This window comes from Stenella coeruleoalba (assembly GCF_951394435.1).
Source record: "Stenella coeruleoalba genome assembly, chromosome: 6".
Classification (NCBI taxonomy): Eukaryota; Metazoa; Chordata; class Mammalia; order Artiodactyla; family Delphinidae; genus Stenella; species Stenella coeruleoalba.
Window position 1 is genome coordinate 120,410,625 of NC_137151.1, and position 21,183 is coordinate 120,431,807.

The 21,183-nt window shown below is 40.9% G+C and overlaps 1 protein-coding gene across 1 annotated transcript in view; it reads left to right on the top strand.

Moving 5' to 3' along the window:
- DIS3L2 (DIS3 like 3'-5' exoribonuclease 2) overlaps positions 1-21,183 on the top strand; it is a 374,099-nt gene that overhangs the window by 206,495 nt on the left and 146,421 nt on the right. Inside the window, exon 10 of the mRNA XM_079923917.1 lies at positions 21,074-21,153. Coding sequence (XP_079780043.1) covers positions 21,074-21,153 — 80 coding nt within the window. The remainder of the gene's footprint in view (positions 1-21,073; positions 21,154-21,183) is intronic.

Consider the following 21,183-nt stretch of genomic DNA (forward strand, 5'->3'; position numbering starts at 1 on the left):
ATGATAAAATTAGGTAATGGAAATGATTATATTATACAACTCTTTGCATATACTAAAAACCTCTGAACTGTACATTTTATATATTTATTTTCAATTATCAATAATCATGCCTTGGATAAGCCTCATTGGCTATGATACTGCAACTGTGCAAAGCTTGAATTGTACATTTTAAAAGGGAGAATTTTATGGTGTGTGAATTATATCTCAATAAACTGTTATTAAAAATCAATACATGTAATCTATCATATTAACAGAATAAAAAAAATTTTTAATTGTATGATCCCATCAGTTATTACAGAAAAGGCATTTGGAAAAAAATCCAACACAGAGTCATACTAAAAACTCTCAGCAAACTAGACAAGGAGAGGAACATCATCAGCTTGATAAAGATCATGTACAAAAAACCTACAAGGAATAGGCACATAGATTAATGAGACAGAATAGAAAGCTCAGAATTAGTTCCACACAAATATGCCCAATTAATTTTTGACAGAGGATCAAAAACAATTCAATGGAGGAAGGATAGCCTTTCAGGAGATGGTGTTGGAGGAATTGGGTGTACATAGACAAATGAACCTTGACCTAAACCTCATGCCTAATGCAAACGTTAACTCAAAATGAGTCATGGACTTAAATATAAACTGTAGAACTGTAAAACTTACAGATCAGAGCATAGAATACTTGCATAATGCAAGGTTAGTAAAGAGTTCTTAGACTTGGCACAAAAAAGCACAGTCCATATCAGGAAAGATAAATCAGTTCTCATTAAAATTAAAAGCTTTTTCTGTGGAAGACCCTGTTAAGAGTCTTTAAGACGAAAAGACAAGCTAGACTGGGAGAAAATATTGCAAACATATCCAACAAAGGATTAGTATCTACAGTACGTAGAGAACCCTTAAAACTCAACAGTATAAAAACAATCCAATTAGAAAATGGGCGGAAGACATGCTACAGATGGTAAATGCACAAGCAAAAAGATGTTTAATGTCACGAGCCACTAGGAAATGTGAATTAAGTCCACAGTGAAATACCAGTACACACCTATCAGAATGGCTAAAATAAAAGGAAAAACCAAAGTTGGTGAAAAGTTCCACGCGATACCAAATGCTGGTGAGCATGCGGAGAAAGTGACTCATGCACACTTCGCTAGTGGAAATGTAAAATGGCGCAGCCACTCTGGAAACACTTCCGCAGTTTCTTAAAAGGCTAAATGCAGCCATCATACAGGCTGCTAATTGCATTCCTGGGCATTTAGCCCAGAAAAATGAAAACTTATGGTTCACACGAAAACTTGTACACAGATTTTCATAGCAACTTTATTCATAACATCCCCAAACTGGGAACAACCCAGATTTCCTTCCACGTGTGAATGGTTAAACAAGCTGTGGTACATCCACATCATGGAATGATACTCAGCAGCAAAAAGGAATGGACTGTTGATATACACAACAGCACGAATCTTCAGGGAATGCGCCGAGTGAAAAAAGCCGGTCTGAAAGGTTTACATCTGTATGATTCTGTTGATATCACTTTTTAGGAAAGATGTATTTTGGAAACGGAGAATAGGTTTGTAGTTACCAGGGATTGAGGGAGGTAGGGCAGGTGGGAGTTGGGTATGATCATTATTAAAAGACAGTTTGAAGGATCCTTGAGATGATGATAGCTCTCTGTCTTGATTGAGGTGGTGCTTACATGAACCTACACGTGTGATAAAATTGTTGAGAACTTCATGAGTATAAGATCAGTGCATTGTATCAATGTCAACATCCTGGTTTGGGTGTTGTACTATAATTTTGTAAGATTTTACCGTTGGAAATTAGGTAAAAGGTAGATAGCATCTCTCTATTTTTTCTTACCATTGTGTATTAATCAGCAATTATCTCTAAATACAAGTTTAAATTTTTTTTAGTAAGAGCCACCAGGTGAACACAGAGGAGAAAATCATTAATTTTGCATGAGGAAACTTTGAAGCCAGGTAATCTTTGAATTTGGTCATGAGGGATGAATAGGATTTCCAAAGGCTTTTGTCTTATTATTATTTAAAAAAGAAGAAGAAGGGGGGAAGAAAGCAATTAACACTGTTCCTGACATCCTCTAAGAAGACCTCTCAGTAGGGGATATGTCTGTATGGCCCTTGAACTTGTGTCAGTATCCTTAGGCTGCGGTGAAATTCAGGAAAATCTGAGATTGTGAGTTAGAGGGCAAGAACAGAATGTTTGGATGGGGGAAGATGAGTAAAATTTGGACATTAAGTGCCTAGAATAACCAAAAGGAGATGTCCAGGAGGCAGAAAGCAAAACGAGCCTGGCACTCAGGAAAGAAGTCTGGGCTGCAGATACCTATTTAGGTGCATGAAGTAGTAGTTAAAGCCACAGAGTGAATGAATATACCTAGTAAGCCTACAGTCGGAAAAGGAAAGAGGACCAGTGATGGACTGTGAAGAGCTCCAACGTTTAAAGAGTGGAAGCTTCTTAGGAGAAGGTGGGGAGTGGGCTGCAGAAAAGAAATTAGAAGAGTTAAAGAAAAAGAAAAGGCACAGTTGGTGACAAGTTCCAATCAAGGGTGAGCTGCCCTGTGCTCTGGAACAGAAGTCACTGCATTTGGTCATCAAGTTCTTTTCTTTGTCTTTTGAATATCTCATGAGTTGTTTCGTTGGCGTGATGAGAGCCAAAGCAGGCTGTAGTCAGTTGAGGGATGAAGGGACGTGAAAACGTAGGGGGGCTAAGTAGAAACATCCCTTTCAAGGAGCTTTGCTGCACCAGAGGTGGTGAGAGGGAGCTTGACAGAAGCAGGGTCCTCAAGAGGTTTTTGAGAATGAGGAGGATCTGAGCTTGCTGGCAGGCAGTGGGTAAGGCGCCGCACATTTCTGGACTCCTCTTCGGAAATTGCCTTCAGAGCCTAAGGCACATTTTCAACAATGGCCAATCTTCATCTTTTGAGAATGCGTTTGAGTTTTGGAAACAGCCAAGTCAATTTAGAGCCAAGAGTGGTAAATCAGGTGGGTGATCAAGCTGGATAATACAACTTCAAAAAAAAATAAAGTATAATTATAAAGTAGTAAAACTGATTTTCTTGTGAAGCTCATGAATTGGCTTAGAAAGTAGTTCTTAAAGAATTCCAAAACCCTTTTGAGCAGTTGTGGCCTCATGTGAATAAGTGTACAGAGTCCCTCTGTAACTTTCAGAGGAAGAGACTGGCATGCATGGAAGTCCTGTTATATGTGTGAAAAAATTGGTTTTGTTACATATATTTACTCATACTGTGCAAATGTAAGGTTTCCCTATAATCTTTTTGCCTGAGAGGTGACCTAGTGGAATTATACCAAAGTTTGTATGTGGGAGAATCAAGAGTTTCAAATTGTGATTGTTTAAACAGTTCTCTTGTGGTCTTACAGATGTAATTAGAATTCCTAGGATAGGAGTGTTCCCACAAGCATAATAATACTTTAAATGTGTGTTCAATTATCCTTTTCTATAGCCATATTTAATCGTTTCTTTTTGAAATAGAGTTACTTTGAAAATATTAAATCACTAGCATAATCTTGACTGTTGGTCAGACCTGGGACAGTGCTGGGCATGTAGTAAGTACTCACTGGGTGTCCCTTTCCTGTCATCTCTGCCTTGGGGCTTGATACACGCTGAGGACACACAAAGAGAAAGATCAGTTCCCTAGTAAGAGATCATCTCCATTAATGTTCAGCCAAAAATACACAGGATGAAGAAAATGAACACATGTAAAAGTTTGAAGTTTGCATGTAGCTTTGTTGTTAATGTGGCAGATATGCATACACCAAAACACATATTTAATTGAGTGCACCTTTTATACCTCTTTATATGTTTAATTATTTTATACTTAAGTATTACCTTATTTAATCATTCAGACAATCCTGTGAAACAGTTATCCCTGTTTTACAGATGAAGAAACTGTGGCTCAGATGAGTGTAGTCTCTTGCCCAAGGTCACATGGCTGAGAGGGGCAAAGCTTGGACTTGAATTCAGTTCTGCAGTCTAGGAATCTCTTAACCACCATCTCCATGTTTCTCCACCTTAAACCCACACCCTTGATAAACATTTTTAAAAAAATCAATCAAAAAAACACCAAATCAATCAAAAACACCACATACTTCTCCTCCCCATATTGAGAAAGGAGAAGTTAGAGCCTCTTCAAAACCGTACTGGTCAAAAAATGTTATAGCATTGTACTTTGTGTAATTTGAGTTACAGAAGCAATCTTTCTAAAAATTAATTTGTTTTTGAAATAGAAACTTGAGGGACTTCCCTGGCGGTCCAGCGGTTAAGACTCTGCACTTCCACTGCAGGGGGCGTGGGTTCGATCCCTGGATGGGGAACTAAGATCCCGCATGCTGCACAGTGCGCCCCCCACCCCCCCCCCAAAAAAAATAGAAACTTGTTGTTGATACTCTGCCATGCCCTCCCTCTGCTTTCCAGCACCTGGTGCCCCCAGGAGTGGGCAGGGTGGAAGCATCGGCTGTAACATCCTGTCATGGCTCGCTAACGAGAAAGCGTTAGAGAAAGCCACGACGAGTTAGCCATTCTAGGAAACTTCGCGCAGCTGTTGCATTAATTAAGACTTTTGGTCCCAAATAACAGAAACCACTGGAGCTCACTTAAGCAGAAAGGGGAATTTGTTTTAAGGATCCTGCGATGACTCCCAGAATCCAAGGGCAGCGAACCCAGAAAGGCTTCTTCATCTTTGCCTCTCACGCTCTCTACACGTCGGCTTCCCTCATTCCTACTGGCCTCTTTGGCTTCCTGCTCCTCAGTGGGATGGCTGCAACCTAAGAGCTGCCACAGTCACCCAGAGAGAGCCTGATATCTCTCTCCATCTTCTCCCCTCACATACTTTCCTCCTTCTCACACTCTCCCTCCTCTGTCCTAATTCCGAATTCTAGAGCGAGAATCAAGTTTGCCCTGCTTTGGGTTACATGTTGGTTTGGGAGAAGGAACGTCAAGACAGATAACAACCCACCACAGTTCTGTTCCCTCCGACCTTTATACATGATGCTACTGGTTATTTTTCTATCCCAGGAGTTTGAAAATTTTAAATGACCCTGATATCACAGGGGTGAAATACTAAGATGTAGGTTTTAGAGACAAATTTGGCTTGAATCATCACTGTGCCACTTAATAGGTATGTATTCTTGGGCAAGTTACTTAAATTCTCTGAGCCTTTCTTTCTTTACAAGTTAAAAGGAATGTACAGTTACTGTATTTCTCATGAGGTCATGCAGGGGTTAAATATAACAACATGTAGAATGCTTACGCAGGTCTAGCATATACTATGCTTGATAAAATATTGCCCCTTCTTTCTTTCTGGTGAGCATTAAGACACATCGCCTTACCAAAAAGATGTTTGAGGTATACGGAGAGTACAAATCTCACACTGCCTTCTGCCCTCAAATTCTGTTCCCTCTTACCCCCTTTCTTTGGCCCCTTTTCATCTACCCTTGCATATCAGTATATTCATAGTCCAAAGGACTTGGGGTCTAAACCTAGAAAATTCTCTAGGGCCATATTCCCAGGCCATAGCTAGAGGTCCCGAGACATCATCTGAAGTGGAATCTACTCTCACAGATAGATGGTACTTCTGGTAAAGGGACTATTAGCTCTACCACAGCCCCAGTCTTTTCTCCCATGGTTAGAGTTGAAGGGGCCCACTTAAAGATTCAATTCAGTAAATATTTATTATCTTTACTATTTGCAAGACCCTGAAATAGGTATTGTTGGAATTGCAAACTATGTAATTGAAAGCAATAGTCCTTTCCGTCAAGGAGAATAAAGTCTGAAAGAAGAGGTGGTGGATCTACACAAATCGCTAATTCAGGATGTTTAGTACAACTGGCTTGCCAAGGCCCCATGTTACTGTAGACAAGTCGTCTTAAGGAGGGTGGAAAAGTCGTTGGAAGCCAGATCATGGAGGATATTGAACGCCAAGCTGAGGACTGTAATGTCAGGAAGCTGGAAGCCAGTGAGGATTTTTGAGAAAGGAGCGTAATCTAATGCTGTATTTTAGGAACTTTATCCTGGTAGTCAAATGCTAAAGGATCTGAAAGGCAGGAGAGCAGGAGAGGAGGCTGGAGTCTAGCTGGGGAGCTGCTTCAGTGGGAAGCGAGGGTGGGATTATGAATTCGGGCCCAGTCCAAGACTTGGTAAAGACTAGAAGATGGGGGTTGGGCTGAGGTAGAGGGAGTATGCGGGAGTATGCAGGAGTAACCCTGAAAGTGCAGGAAGAAGTGTAGACTGTAGATGGGGGGGGGTCACCTGGGGTCCCTTGGGAGCTCCTCCTCTCCTGAAGATGGGGTGCGAGTGGAGAAGTAGCACTCCATGTTTCACTGCACCCTGCGGCCAAGGGAGCGCCAACTGTAACTAAGGGTGCTGCATTAGAGCTTGACTTGCCCTGCCCACCTCATAGGGAAACTTTGTGGGTGTTTGTTTTTTATAAATTTATTTATTTGTTTGTTTTTATTTTTGGCTGCGTTGGGTCTTTGTTGCTGCGTGCAGGCTTTCTCTAGTTGCGGCGAGCAGGGGCTACTCTTCGTTGTGGGGCGCGGGCTTCTCATTGCGGTGGCTTCTTTTGTTGCAGAGCATGGGCTCTAGGCGTGCGGGCTTCGGTAGTTGTGGCTCACGGGCTCTAGAGCACAGGCTCAGTAGTTGTGGCACATGGGCTTAGTTGCTCCGCGGCATGTGGGATCTTCCCAGACCAGGGCTCGAACCCGTGTCCCCTGCATTGGCAGGCAGATTCTTAACCACTGCGCCACAAGGGAAGCCCCTGTTTTTGTTTTTTTGAGAAAGGAAAACTAGATGAATTTCGGTGCCTTATTTGGAAACTCTCTGGAGCAAACAGTAATTATGGACACATTTTCATCTAAAGTCTAAGTACTTAGTATTAAAATCAGCCAGGAAGTCACTAGCAGGCTGTTGTTTTTTTTTTTTTTAAACTGTAGAATCCGCTCTGTGAACAATGAAACAGAATTTTGGCCCCAAATTAATATTTAAAAGACATACAAGACTGGAGTTTGCTTTCCCCATTAGTGAGAAGAAAGAATTTACACTGTTTAATAACAGAGTCCCTGATCATCTTAAAATATAGCTGAAATTTATTTTGACATTTTTGTTTGATTATATTGGTGGTGTTTTATTCAGCAGCAAATTTAATAAAAATGCTGGTATGTATTTCTTAAACAAGTCTCTCATCTCACTAAACTGAGACTCACTTTCTAATGCCCTCAGTACTTTGCAGAGCCGTGCAGGGTCTAATAAGGCTCGTTCATGGTGCTTTAATCATGCTCTTAATAAAAAGCAGTCATTTGGGGAATACGTTTTCCAGGCAGTTTCCTTGCCCCCTGGGGGAAATATTTTGAGGCCTCCCAGTGACCATGGGATTAAAAGTCTTGACAGGGAAGTCCTAGAATCCTTCAAGAACTAGGCCTTTGAAAGATTCATTGTTACGGACTCTCCCTTTGAAAGAGACCACTTTATCTTACTCCTAAACATCTATAGGACAGACATAGCACTTTCTGAAAAGAAATTCTGGGTGATGTGGAAGAACAAACGTATGTAGGTAATCCAGTATGGGTAGTGTGTAATTTGAAGAATGATAGTTGCATTTTTATGGTTGCCATAACAATCATACAGTTGTGCAAAAAATGTGTATAGCTTTTATAGACGGGAGCTGGCACCACTGCAATGATTCTTCTCGTATCAGAACAACTGTTTTCAGATCTGAAAAATAGGGGTGGCTTAACCCTTCCCCAGTTACCTCAGCATGCTCCCTGAGAAGGCTCTTTGGATCTCTGGGGCTGTTGAAATGTATTCACCACTTACATTTGCATTTTAGCCTGATAAATGGATTGAGAATTAAGGATGATGATCCTTCCAACAGCAGGTTCTGAATTCCTGGCTTGGGAATTCAAAGGATGAGAAAAAAAAACTGCTGTTCCTCAAATAGAAGTGTAGGAGAGATGTCTAGACATAGTTAATTCCTTGACCTTGTAACTATTCTTAATTCCGTCCACTAGAATTTAAATCCATTAAATACTGGCCTTTACCATTGTGTTTAAGTCTCTGATAAAGTCATATTAAAGTTTGATTACATTTTCTGTTTTATTTTAATACATTCATTATGTCTGGTCTGGAAATTGCAAAGCAAATTTAATAGCGTAGTCTTTTAAAGTGAAAATATATCTATTCATGTTCCTTTTTCGGCTACTTTTCCTATCTTTGGGTACTCATTCCAAAAGAAAGTACCTGGGACTTGACTTTCTCTGACATACTAAAGAATATCCCTTTTGAATAAACTTGATGTCAGAACTCTGTATGTGGATTTTCAGGTTGAGGGTGAAAAGTTGTCAGATTTGGGTTCGGTACTCAAAAACGAAGTCATTGACAACTTAGTCAACCACAGAGAAACTTTTCTCAGAGAAATTTGGGGGTAATTAGTAGTTCGGCAAAAATGCTTCTGGGGTGTTTAAATCTTAAGACAAAGTATGGAACTAAGGGTAAGTAGAAGAGATGTCAGCTTCCATTTGAAATAAAACTTCTTGGCTTATTCACTTCTTTTAACACCTTCTCTTTTGAATTCCTGTTCCATTAAATCAAAGTTCTGCAGTTCTGTGACCTTAGGCAAATTACTTAATCTCTCTGAGCCTCAGTTTCCCCATCCATAAAACAAGAGTAAAAAATAATACCCACCATTATTATAATTCTAAGAGAATCACCTCTCAAGAGATTCTAGGAGATGTAGAAAAAAAGTGTTTTTAACGAGAGCAAGATTTCCCATATATTGAAGTGAAGACCTCTAATATGTTAATACTCTGCGAAGATTTTGCACATAGGAGAACTTTTTATGCCTAAACTCTAAACATTATATTTAGAGGCTTAGATATTTGATCGCTCTGTGGGAGCATTTCCTATAAGCTTACTGCTACTTCATTTTGTCAATTTTAAAACTTATTTTATATCAGTCAGTGTTCTTCTAGCCTGTTTTAAAGTAACCCCAACGTGATATTTTAAATCTGGGTCATAGGAAGACTCTACTACCCAGAGGTAAAAGAAGAGAGAGAGATGTTCAGAGAGTGCTTTGGGTAGAAGGACTTTCTGGGCGCCATGGGACTCGGCTGCTCTCATTTCTCCCTTAGGCGTGCAGAGCTGCATTCTGAACACCTGCGAGCCTAGGTTTACGACTTCTTGGACAGGAAGTAAAAGAAAGCAGAGGCCAAGCCATTCGTATCTACATATAAACTCTCTTGGTTGAGTTGTGCCCAGCAGTTCGGGGCCTTCAGGTAAACTAACTTGGTGGCTTCCAGGCCTTTGCTATAGCTCTTCCTTTTGCCCAAGTCCTTCTTTCTCCATAAAGCCCATGGCTCACTCCTCACCTCCCTCAGGTCATCTTCAAGTGGCATCATCTCATTGAGGCCTTTGCTGACTACCCTATTTATCATTGTAGTCAGCACTTCCAACCTCCCTTGCTCTGTTCTAATGTTTCTTTTCTTTTTCCTCCACAGCACTTAATTATAATACTGTTTATTTTCTATCTTCTCCCACACTAGAATGTAAGTGGACAGGATTCTTTGTTCTCAAATGTGTCGCAGACACCTAGAGCAGTAAATGCCTGTAAATATTGAATGAAGGAATTCTGGCCTTCTTTCTCTTAACCTCTGATACCTTCACATTGACATTGTACTGGTTCCTACAACTTCAATTTGTGCTTGACACAAAATAAGTGAAAATTTGTGAAAAGAGCTACAATTACACATAGTTTTCAGCCATTTAGAACAAGAAAGGGATGGGCCTATTTCTTGGGAAAATTCATGGCTGCAGGATTGCATGGCAAAAGAGGGATCCAGCTAATTCTTTGTGGCTGCAAAGGGCTGAATTGTGAAGTTTCTCAGAATCAGATTTCAGCTCAGCTTATAAAGGTACTTTCCAATAGTTCGGGCTCCTGTCTGAAATTGAATGGCCTGCCTAATAAGTCAGTGACTTATCCCCTTATCCTGAGTACTCAAGATGTGGGTTGATCTGTGTGATTGATTCTGGTTCGGAGACATTTGGGGGATAAGTTTTGGACTAGGGTGAACTCTGAGGAACTTCCAACTCTGTCGATTCTGGCCACTGAACTGATATGGAGTAATTTCCAGGATTTATTGTTAAGTGAAAAAGCAAGTTGCAAGAGAGAATTTATAGGATTCGACTGTTCGTGTTAGAAAGAAGAGAAAATGAGAAAAAATATATATCAAAAAGAAAGCAGAAATGCAAAAAAGAATAAACCAGAAAATGATGAAATAGTTATCTCTAGGGGGTAGGAATAAGGTAGAAGGATAGAAATGAGAGTAAGACTTCTCTGAGTATACTTTAACTTTTGAACCATTTAAATATTCAACAATAAAATTAAATTTAAAAGGAAATAAAAGCAAAATCTCTAAAATCGACATAAGACAATAACAAATGGTACTAATGTTTATCAAATGTATAGCGTTACTACACAGAGAAAAAAAGGATTCAGGTAACTTTTGGGCACTATGCTTTTTGAGCACTTTGTACATCCTTAGTGACTATATTCTAATGATAAAACTCCAAAGAAATCTTCATAGATACTTTGTTGCTAGTGGATACTGGGATTGTAATTCTGAAACTGTTTTAAATATTGAAGCCATTGGGAGCTGAGGCTCTCAGTGGAAGAATAAAAGTATAAATATAGAATGTGGGAAGAGGAGGAAGACCTCTGTAGTATTAGAGTTCAGTTGGAGGTGTAAATGTGACTCATGACTTTTAAGCAGTATATTAGGTTGAGCCACAGGAAATTGCCAGTTTTAGGCCGTAACTAGTCAAATATCAGCAATTTCATACGGTTTAACTCAGTATTTTCTAATTCAGCTCACTAAAAGGGCCTAGAAGTAATGACACCTGAGTAGTAATGAGCATAGCGCTCTAGAGCCCTGTGTTGGCTTCTACATAACGTTCATTCCCCACTGGAAGAAACCTGGGCTCCTTAGGGACATGGTGATTATTAGCCTGGGCAGGAAATGTATAAGGTGAGCCTGAAATAGTTACTGTGCCAAACAGCACAGAAATGCTCCAAGACTTGTGGAGACACATTGCAAGAGCACGGGATCACTTGAAAGGGCCTCCACCAACCTCATTTGGGACAATTTGAGTATCAGAAAGAATAGTAATGGTAATGGATAATACATTTAATTTTTTTTAAGTCAGTGATTCTGTAATAATACTCAAAAAGAAACCAAAAACGAACAAACAAACAACAAAGTAGGGTCAGTGCAGGAAAAGCTCTTGACAGAAGAGTCAGCTCATAAATACAGACAGTATTATAGGATTAGAAAATCATCATTTTACAACTTGCAAAGTTATGATTGATTCAGGCAAAAAGCATCAGTGGAAGCTAGAATCACTGGCTGAAAGGTTCTTTGAGAGCAGGATAGTCACATGATCTAAAAGTCTTATTCCACAGATTACTTATTAATTATAAAGAGTAAAAGGTAGCCTTATAATAGAAAGCTCTGGCTGTTAGCACCTTAGCAAATCAAGTCTGGCACCCTCACAGTCTGTGCCTTCTGGAGGAATGCAGTACGAATTGCACACTATCCCCTGTGAAGTATTCACGGCAAAAGTTCACCGTGAATGTAGTCAAGACTTAAAACCTAACTTTCTGTTTGTTGGAAATTCAGAGAGGATTAATTTTGCCACGTTTGATTTATTTCTGTCCTTTCCTCTCTTCTTCCTTCCATGAGGAAACAAGCTGATAAATCTAGAACGTGAGACATTCTACAAGACAACTGGCCTGGACTCTTCAAAAAAACAAAAGCAGTGTTATATTTTTTAAAAATAATAAATAAAGATAGAGGGATTCATATACATTAAACAGACTAAAGAGACATGACTACCAAATACTGTGTAAACCTTGATTAGAGCCTAGATCAGGAGGGAAACAATTTTGTAAGACAATTGAAGACATTTAAATATGATCTGTAAATTGGATAGAGGTAATTAATCTTAACTGTGGTGGTAGTATTCTGGTTCTGTAGAAGAATGCCTTTATTCTTAGAAAACACATGCAAAAGAATGGAGGGGTAGCCTGGAGGGGTGGGATGGGGAGGGTGGGAGGGAGGGAGACGCAACAGGGAAGACATATGGGAACATATGCTTATGTATGACTGATTCACTTTGTTATAAAGCAGTAACTAACACACCATTGTAAAGCAATTATACCCCAATAAAGATGTTAAAAAAAAAAAAAAAAGAATGGAGGGGTAAAGTATCATGATCTGTACTACATAATTTAAAATAGTTCAGATGTAAAAAAAAAAAGCTAGGTATATGAAGGGAGGAGCAGAGGGAGGAGAAAGATAAAGCAAATATGTCAAAGTGTTGACATTTGATGAATCTTAATGAAAGGTATATGAATGTTAACTTTACTATTCTTTAAATTTTCCTGAAAGTTTAACATTTTTCAGAATGAAAATTAAGGGGAAGAAAGTTAATTTTAACATATTCTCTAAGTTTAAACCGTGGCTTTCCTGGCCCATGCCGTGGCCTCTGGCTCCCAGGGTACCAGGCCAACCTTGTCCTGTGACCTCTGCTCCAGGGTGTCGTTTTTTTGAAGTATAAAAAGAGGCACAGAATGGCGAGAGGTTCAGTGAGTGGGTGAGTAAATGAATATAACAAGGGAGACCATTTTAGTCATTTCTGATTCCGTTCTCATCTTATCACAGTCCTTTGGAAAGTAACCTAATCACTACATTCACTTGGTCTAGAATTTTGCTAAAGCTTGAGGTAGACCTTTGGTGGACCCTAGATTAAAAACCCCTAGCTGGGTGAAAAGAGCCTGCCCAGAGCATTGCCTCCATTCTTTCTGTTCTCTTTGTGGCCTCCTGTGTGTCATTCCATCACTATGAGGAAGTGGAGGGACAGATGGACCAAGATCTCCTTCTGCTTTAAATAGACCTCAGTCTTTTTCTGTTCTGAAAAATCTGTGGTCTGTGTCAGACTTTTTAGCATCTGTTGTGGCAGTAGAACTGAGTGAAAGAGTATTAACATATCCACAGCTGCCATCAGAAAAAATAAACGGTCCGGCCCTGCTGCACTAAGGGGCGCTGATTCAGGTTCGAATGATGCTCCCTCCTCCATGGCCTTCGAGAGGAGAGGTCGGCGCATCCCTGAGGAAAGTCAGTGTGAAAGGGAAGCTCAGACGAGTTCAGCATCTGACTTGGCTGGTTCATCTTAGCACCCATCTGGCTGGACTCCCCGCATGGTGCTCCGTAGAGACGCATCACGTGGTTGAGTGCTTCAGCTTTTTAGTTACTTTTCCTGCTCCAGTTTACATAAAATTACCTGGTTTCTGTATAAACTCTGATAGCATCTAATCTAAGAAAGTGGTAAAAAACTGTACTCTTTATCCTCGTAAGGTTATTTCTTAAATATTTTCCATCCCTTTTCACCCATTCGCCATCATTGACCCAGATCCTCCTCACCAGAATTGCTTGTGAGCAAGGAGACAAACCCAGAGTCACGGACAGAGGAGGGCCTCTATAAATTTTGTTAGTCTGGAATTGGTCCCTGAACCACAGTTTGTAAAACACTGTTTTATGAGAAAAGAAGATGGGATGAAGACAGAAAAGGACACCCTTGGAAACAATAACACTGTGGTGTGACCACAGGGTTGGATGCCAGGAGGTCATGAGTTCTAATCCTAAATGTATTTCCCAAGTCACAGTGGCAAAATTGAATGGAAAAGTGCTAAAGAGGCCCCTTTGGTGATTTTTTCATTCACGTATCCATCAGCTATTCATTACATGTGTGCCTTCAGTGTGCTGGAAGAGATACACAGATAGGTCAGGATCAGAGCCAGACCTTGAGGAGCTCTCAGCCTTGTCACAGTGATGAGACATGTCCATAAGTAGCCGCCAGCATGCCAGGGGTAGTGGTCAGTGCCATTGCACTGGGGCAGGTTGCAGGCATGGGCAGGGCAGCTGGGGGAGACGCAGCTTCTACTCTCTGGAGCCATGAAGGTTCCCTGGAAAAAAGATGGCATTGCAGCCAGGCCTTTAAAAGTTAGGTAGGTCTTAGACATTGGAGATTGGTGGGATAAATGTCCTAATGTTGGGAACAGCACGAACAGTGTTTCAGGGACCAGAGGGTGTAGAGAAAAGTTTGTCATATGAGGTACACGTTGGGAGTGTGCAATCGGACTAGAAAAATGCAGGCCGGGGCCATATCATGAAGGGCTTTGAATTCTGAGCTGAGTTTCTATTTTAGTCAGTAAGGAGTTGATGAAGGCTTTTTTACCAGGCACATGCTTTAAGACGATTAATCTGGCGGTAGCCATGACCTTGGGAGAGCAATTTCTGTGATGTCGTAGGGGCCATGGCCGAAATCCAGTGAGGTAAATGGTGACAACGTGGTGAGTAAATGTTGCTGTGGAGACTAGACAGCTGCCTCCAGCTGCAAGGAGGTAGAGATGTTGGTCCCCTGAGGAGGAAGAGGACGCAAGGTCAGAGGAAGAGTGTGTGAGTGACAGAGGAACAGAAGTTCTTTCTGTGCTTTCGTTATTCCCTGGGATTCCTGGCCAGGTCATAATGGATTATAGAAGCCTTTTAGTTATACTTCATGTGTTCTTTTCTCGGACCAATGGCTTTGAGTAAAACAATCTTCGAAGTTTTCTGTCCCTTTAAAAAGTTCGACTAAGCCCTTCAGTCACGTGCCTTCAGAAATTTTGGTTACATAACGCTGCTCTGAATTGGAATTCTGCAGCCTCATGCACTGGAGCCTCATTCGTTCCCTCCCCCACCTGGCACTTTATTTTCTGTGGGTCAGGGTTAGCTTCTTTCTAACCATTGTTGCGGAACTCTTTAAATATTTGGTCTCACAGGTTCTAAAAGCTGGCAGGCCAGGCTGCTCCCTGCAGGTTGTGAGTCCAAAGCCTTCCAGAAAAGGAGCCAGTAAAATCCCAAAAGCATGTTAACGGAGTGTAACTGCTGCATGGAGCACTGCCCCTGTGGGGCCAGGCTCCCAAGTGCTGAGGCCAGCAGCCCGCAGCCGCTGTGGCCCACGACCAGAAGGAGCCCTCATGCACCACATCGTGGCCGCTTCGTAATTGTGGTGATGACAACAGATTAAATCACTGGCTCTCAGCACTGAGGACTGGGGTTCGTCAGGGTCACTCACTGTTCCCTTACTTCTCCCAATTTTCCATCGCGAGAGAGCAAGTTTGGAGTCCACTGCTACAGTACAAATACTTGCTGGGAGCTCTCCAAGTTTTACTCTGTCTAGAAGTTAGTTCTCTTAGTAGCCTATACTGAATGTCCGTCTTTCTTCCAGCATCCCCTCGACACATGATTCTGAAATGTAACTCCTCAATATATGTGTGTATGTTTTTGTACCCTGTTTTTTTTTTAATGATTTAAGGCAACTTGCAGATACACATATAATGCAATGAATAATTTTTAAATTCGGCTACAGGGCAAAAGGGTTATATGAATAGGAAAATTAGGTACACCAGGATAAAGGTTAGTTCACAAAGTTCAAACTACAAATAAGATCCTCTGGAAACAGATCACACATGTTCTTCTGAGTTTCCTAGCAGGCAAAGCAAAGAAGGAAACTTAACAGGATAAAATTCACATGTGTATAAGGTACAAGCACACCATCAGCTCAAGAGAAGCAGAGCGAGTCCTTGCACTGCATAAACTTGCTCCTGAAGTGCTCATGAAAGGGGCACTGAGTGAGCAAACGAGCAAGGCCCTCATCAGCTTCCCTGCAGCAAATAGCATAGACACTTGTTTGACTTCTTGCAGTATTCCATGGGGTAGGCTTGGTGCTAAGGCCCCATGTGAGAAGGACTCCACGGGAGGCCTGTGCAGGGTGTTGCAGTGTAGTTTATCACCTTTCAAAGGTGTCTGGGAGATTCTGTGCCACAAAAAAAGTGCCAAGATCAAATGGGTCTGGCAAGAACTATGTGATACCAGCGTACTGAAGGCTCTGAGAAGTCCTACTATTAAAAAACTGAGACTTCCCTGGTGGTGCAGAGGTTAAGAATCCGCCTGCCAATGCAGGGAACACAGGTTCGAGCCCTGGTCTGGGAAGATCCCACATGCCACGGAGCAACTAAGCCCATGCGCCACAACTACTGACCCTGCTCTCTAGAGCCCGCAAGCCACAACTCCTGAGCCTGCGTGCCACAACTATTGAAACCTGCTCGCCTAGAGCCCATGCTTTGCAACAAGAGAAGCCACTGCAATGAGAAGCCCACGCACCACAACGAAGAGTAGCCCCCACTCGCTGCAACTAGAGAAAGCCCGCGCGCAGCAACGAAGACCCAACACAGCCAAAAATAAAATAAATTAATTTAAAAAAGAAAAAAAAATTGGCTCAGCATTTACCAAACTGATTTAATCACAAGACCTTTTTAAAAAAATTAAAACACTTACTGGGAAACACTGATCTAAAACAGGGATCAGCAAACTGTCTCCTAAGGGTCAGATAGATATTTTAGCATACAGTCCCTGTCAAAACTACTCTACTCAGCTCTGCCATTGTATCCAAAAAGCATGAGTGTATTCCAATAAAGCTTCATTTATGTATACTGAAATTTGAATTTCATATAATTTTCACGTGTCATGAAATAATATTTTTCTTCTTTTTTTTTCCAATCATTTAAAAAGACAGAAACCATTCTTAGCCTGCAGACCATTCAGAAACAGGTGGCAGGCCCAATTTGGTCTGTGAGCTATAGTTTACCGACCCCTGATCAAAAATAATGTTTGGATGGTATGTCTTCCAGCAAGTTTCCCTGAGTACCATTCCTCAGAGTTGTTTTATTTTTATATTATTTTTTGTGTGTGGTGGTTAATTTTTTTTTTAATTTTTAAAAAATTTTATTTTATTTATTTTTATACAGGAGGTTCTTATTAGTTATCTATTTTATACATATTAGTGTATATATGTCAATCCCAATCTCCCAATTCATCCCACCCCCCCGCCTCTCCCCCCTTGGTGTCCATACATTCTCTACATCTGTGTCTCTATTTCTGCCTTGCAAACCAGTTCATCTGTACCATTTTTCTAGATTCCACATATATGCGTTAATATACGATATTTGTTTTTTTCTTTCTGACTTACTTCATTCTGTATGACAGTCTCTAGGTCCATCCACGTCTCTACAAATGACCCAGTTTCATTCCTTGATGAGTAATATTCCATTGTATATATGTACCACATCCTCTTTATCCGTTCGTCTTTCTATGGGCATTTAGGTTGCTTCCATGTCCTGGCTATTGTAAATAGTGCTGCAGTGAACATTGGGGTGCATGTGTCTTTTTGAATTATGGTTTTCTCTGGATATATGCCCAGTAGTGGGATTGCTGGGTCATATGGTAATTCTATTTTTAGTTTTTTAAGGAACCTCCATACTGTTCTCCATAGTGGCTGTATCAATTTACATTCCCACCAACAGTGCAAGAGGGTTCCCTTTTTCCACACCCTCTCCAGCATTTATTGTTTATACATTTTCTGATGATGGCCATTCTGACTGGTGTGAGGTGATACCTTATTGTAGTTTTGATTTGCATTTCTCTAATAATTAGTGATGTTGAGCAGCTTTTCATGTGCTTCTTGGCCATCTGTATGTCTTCTTTGGAGAAATGTCTATTTAGGTTCTCTGCCCATTTTGGATTGGGTTGTTTGTTTTTTTAGTATTGAGCTGCATGAGCTGTTTATATATTTTGGAGATTAATCCTTTGTTGATTCATTTGCAAATATTTTCTCTCATTCTGAGGGTTGTCTTTTTGTCTTGTTTATAGTTTCCTTTGCTGTGCAAAAGCTTTTAAGTTTCCTTAGGTCCCATTTGTTTATTTTTGGTTTTAGTTCCATTACTCTAGGAGGTGGGTCAAAAAACATCTTGCTGTGATATATGTCCAGAGTTGTTTTAATTTAGACTTTTATGTTTCTGGCTTAAGAGCAGATTTTCTTAAAAAAGTGTAGTAGAGGATTGGTTTGAGTGCTTACAGGCTAGTCTAAGGTTTTTCTCAGAAACGATGTGTGGGCCCTCTCAAAAATGACTTTTGCAAACTAATAGTTGAAGCCTTAAAGTTTTACTGTGTCACACATGGCTGAATTGATTGGAGGCTGGAAGTGTTTTAATGGGCATTATTATTCATTCATAGAAATAAAAGTCTCAAAACACCCAGAGACATTTGATTTTAAGAAAATATAACTTCCCACTCAACTCTCCAGGTAAACCAGTAAACTGTGGCCCCCATCAAACTAAGAGTATTTTTTATTTTAACTTGAGGAACGTTCTTTCAGTTTCTTATGTTGTCATTATGATGGTTGGTGGAGAACCCAAACTTTCCCACCACCAAGTCTAACATTTCAGTTTCAGTTCAACGGGTATTTATTGAGTACTCAGGATATACAGTGCATTTTGCTGGCTTCTATGGGGGATACAAAGAGGAACAAGAAGCAGACAGTTCCCTCTTTACCTTGTGAATCAAGTTCAAGATCCTCACCAATTTAGAGCCCATTACCATGGTATCAGGATTAATTTCACTTCCTTGTCTCTTCCTGTCAGCATGCATGCATTCATTCATTTAACAAACATTTGTGAGTTGCACCCTCTGTTCATAGCACTGTAACACAAAGCCCTCCAAGAGCTTGCTTTCCAGGGGACATCGGTGTTTCTCTTTTCCTCTGGCACTCTTGTGTAATTACAGTTTCTTTTACATAGTGAAACAAATTATTTCTTTATCTCCTGAGACCTCAGCATTTATGTTCCCCACACTGTATGTGCCTATTCTTGAGATGTTTAGTGAGAAGAGTGAATCTTCTGGTGAAGCACCCTTCCTGGGACTGTGCTCTAAGTGCTCTTGTCCCTCCACCTGAGTGGCACCCACCTTTCCCTGTCCCCTTTTCTTGGTGTACCAGTGAGTATATAGTTTTACCAGATTCATCATTTTAAAGCTATTAACTGTATTAAGCAATAGGAGTCTATAAGATTGTTGAATATCCTTATAAGCAGTATTATGTATCTGATTATTTTTTGATTGGAGGAGATTTTATACAGTGTTAATTTTTTCCACTTATAATAGTAATACTTAATCATAGTGCGAATTTGAAAAATATGGACAAGTATAAAGGAAAAATATTAATCCATAATTCTACTACCCATCAATCAATTCTATTAACAATTTTTTTTCACTTTCCTAGATTCAGAAATCACATTTAAAATTTTAAAAAATTTAAATTAATAAACAGTAAAATTGGCCTTTATTTGTTGTACAGTTCTTTGAATGTCGACACATGTAGGTTCATGTAGCCACCACCACAGTCAAGATACAGAAAAGCTCCATTCCCTCCGAACAAGCACCCCTTTTTCATCCCACCTTCCCCAAGCCCTGAAAATCACTTATGTCTCTGTTACATAATTTTGTCTTTTTGAGAATGTCATATAAATGGAATCATAGACTATATAAGCTTGTGAGAGTGGCTTCCTTGACATAATACCTTTGAGATTCGTCCAAGTTGTTGCATGTATAGTAGTTTGTTCCTTTTTGTTGCTCAGTGGTATTCCACAGTGTAGATGTACCATAGTTTAGTTATCCGTTTATCCACTCACCATTTAAGAGTCTTTTTTAAAAAAACATCTTGACATTTCTGAAATCCTGAAGTACTTTAAAATCAATGTATATATTTAACATGCTCGGGGTTTTTGTTTCCCCAAAAAGCTATTATTGAATTGATAGTGTGTCCTAGAATTAATACGGTCTTAGAATCAAGGTATTATGGTGGTGAGATGATCAGTGTGGAGGATCAGAGAGGGCTGGTGACGGGTTATCAGGAATAAGGGAACTGAACAGCAAGGGGACAGGTAAAGGAAGGCCTCGAGAGGTTTGCAGCCCGGCACCCAGAGCTGCTTGGCAGCCTGTGAGGGCTTTGGGGAAGTTTTGAGCAGAAGAGCAACATAGGAAATAAGACTTTAAGAACAAAGCCAACTAATTGTGGTGACTGCCAGGATGTCCATCATCATGAGTGTGGATGAGGCGGGAGGGGACCGGGGAATGGCAGCAGTGGGGCTGATAGTACTGGAGGGAGTGGAGGAAGAACTTGAGGAGAGTGCAGTGGGGGCAGGGAGTGCTGACTAGAGAGCCTGTGTGTGGGGAAGGGAGGGTGGTTCCTGCTAAACACCCTGACTCCCAGGCCAGTGCCCCGGAAGAGGGGGCAGGAGGTGTGGAGAACTTAGGACCGACTGCCCAAATCTTAGGTATTTATATGGTGTGAATGGGTAGGTTGGGTGGGTCATGTTATTTGGGAAATTCTAAAGCAAAATGAGAACGTCCAGGGGCTTCACAGATTAAGAATGAGGTGTGCCTAGGGATACTGTGTGGACATAAAGAGGCATAGGGTGTACTCAGTTATGTGAGCCTGGATGAAGTATATGATTATTTCATGGAAATAAACTGTGATTAGGGCCATTTCCATGTAGAATTGCATCATGGCTAACTGTATGGGCCCAAAGTTTTCTGCAGAACCTATTCTTGAGTCCCATCCCCCTGTGTCACGAGCCAGACGGTTTATTCTTTGGCACAAGATAGAAGGAGCAGTAAATCATCCTCATATGATCCTTGAAGGACAGGTTCCCATCAGCCACTGAGGAAGAGGGAGGCAAAAGAAAGAACTGACTGTTGGAGAGTAATTTGCCAAAGGGACTTGCCCCTCTTGTCAGGAAACTTCTTGGGAAGCCCCATTCATGGAAGCCGCCTCACTTCCACCCGCTCACACCTGTTCTAACTCAGGATCAAGGAGAAGTAGGGGCCAGTCAGCAGAGAGAAAGAGAAAGACACTCAGAGACAGTACGGAGCCTTGTTATCTTCCCCCAGTTTGCATTTTATTAAAGATCCCCTGTTAGAGAGACAAGAGGGAAGTTACTCCCCACTTTGTCTACCGTTTATACACTTGCAAAAGAGCTGTTCTTTAAAGCTGTACTACAGTGGGGTATAGTTTCTGTTATTTGTGGCCTCGCTAATTATGTCTTCAATCTTCCCTAGAAAAGACTGTGTCTTCACCATCGACCCATCAACTGCCCGAGACCTCGATGACGCCCTCTCCTGCAAGCCCGTCGCTGACGGTAGGATGGAATCTTCTCTCCCCCTCTAGG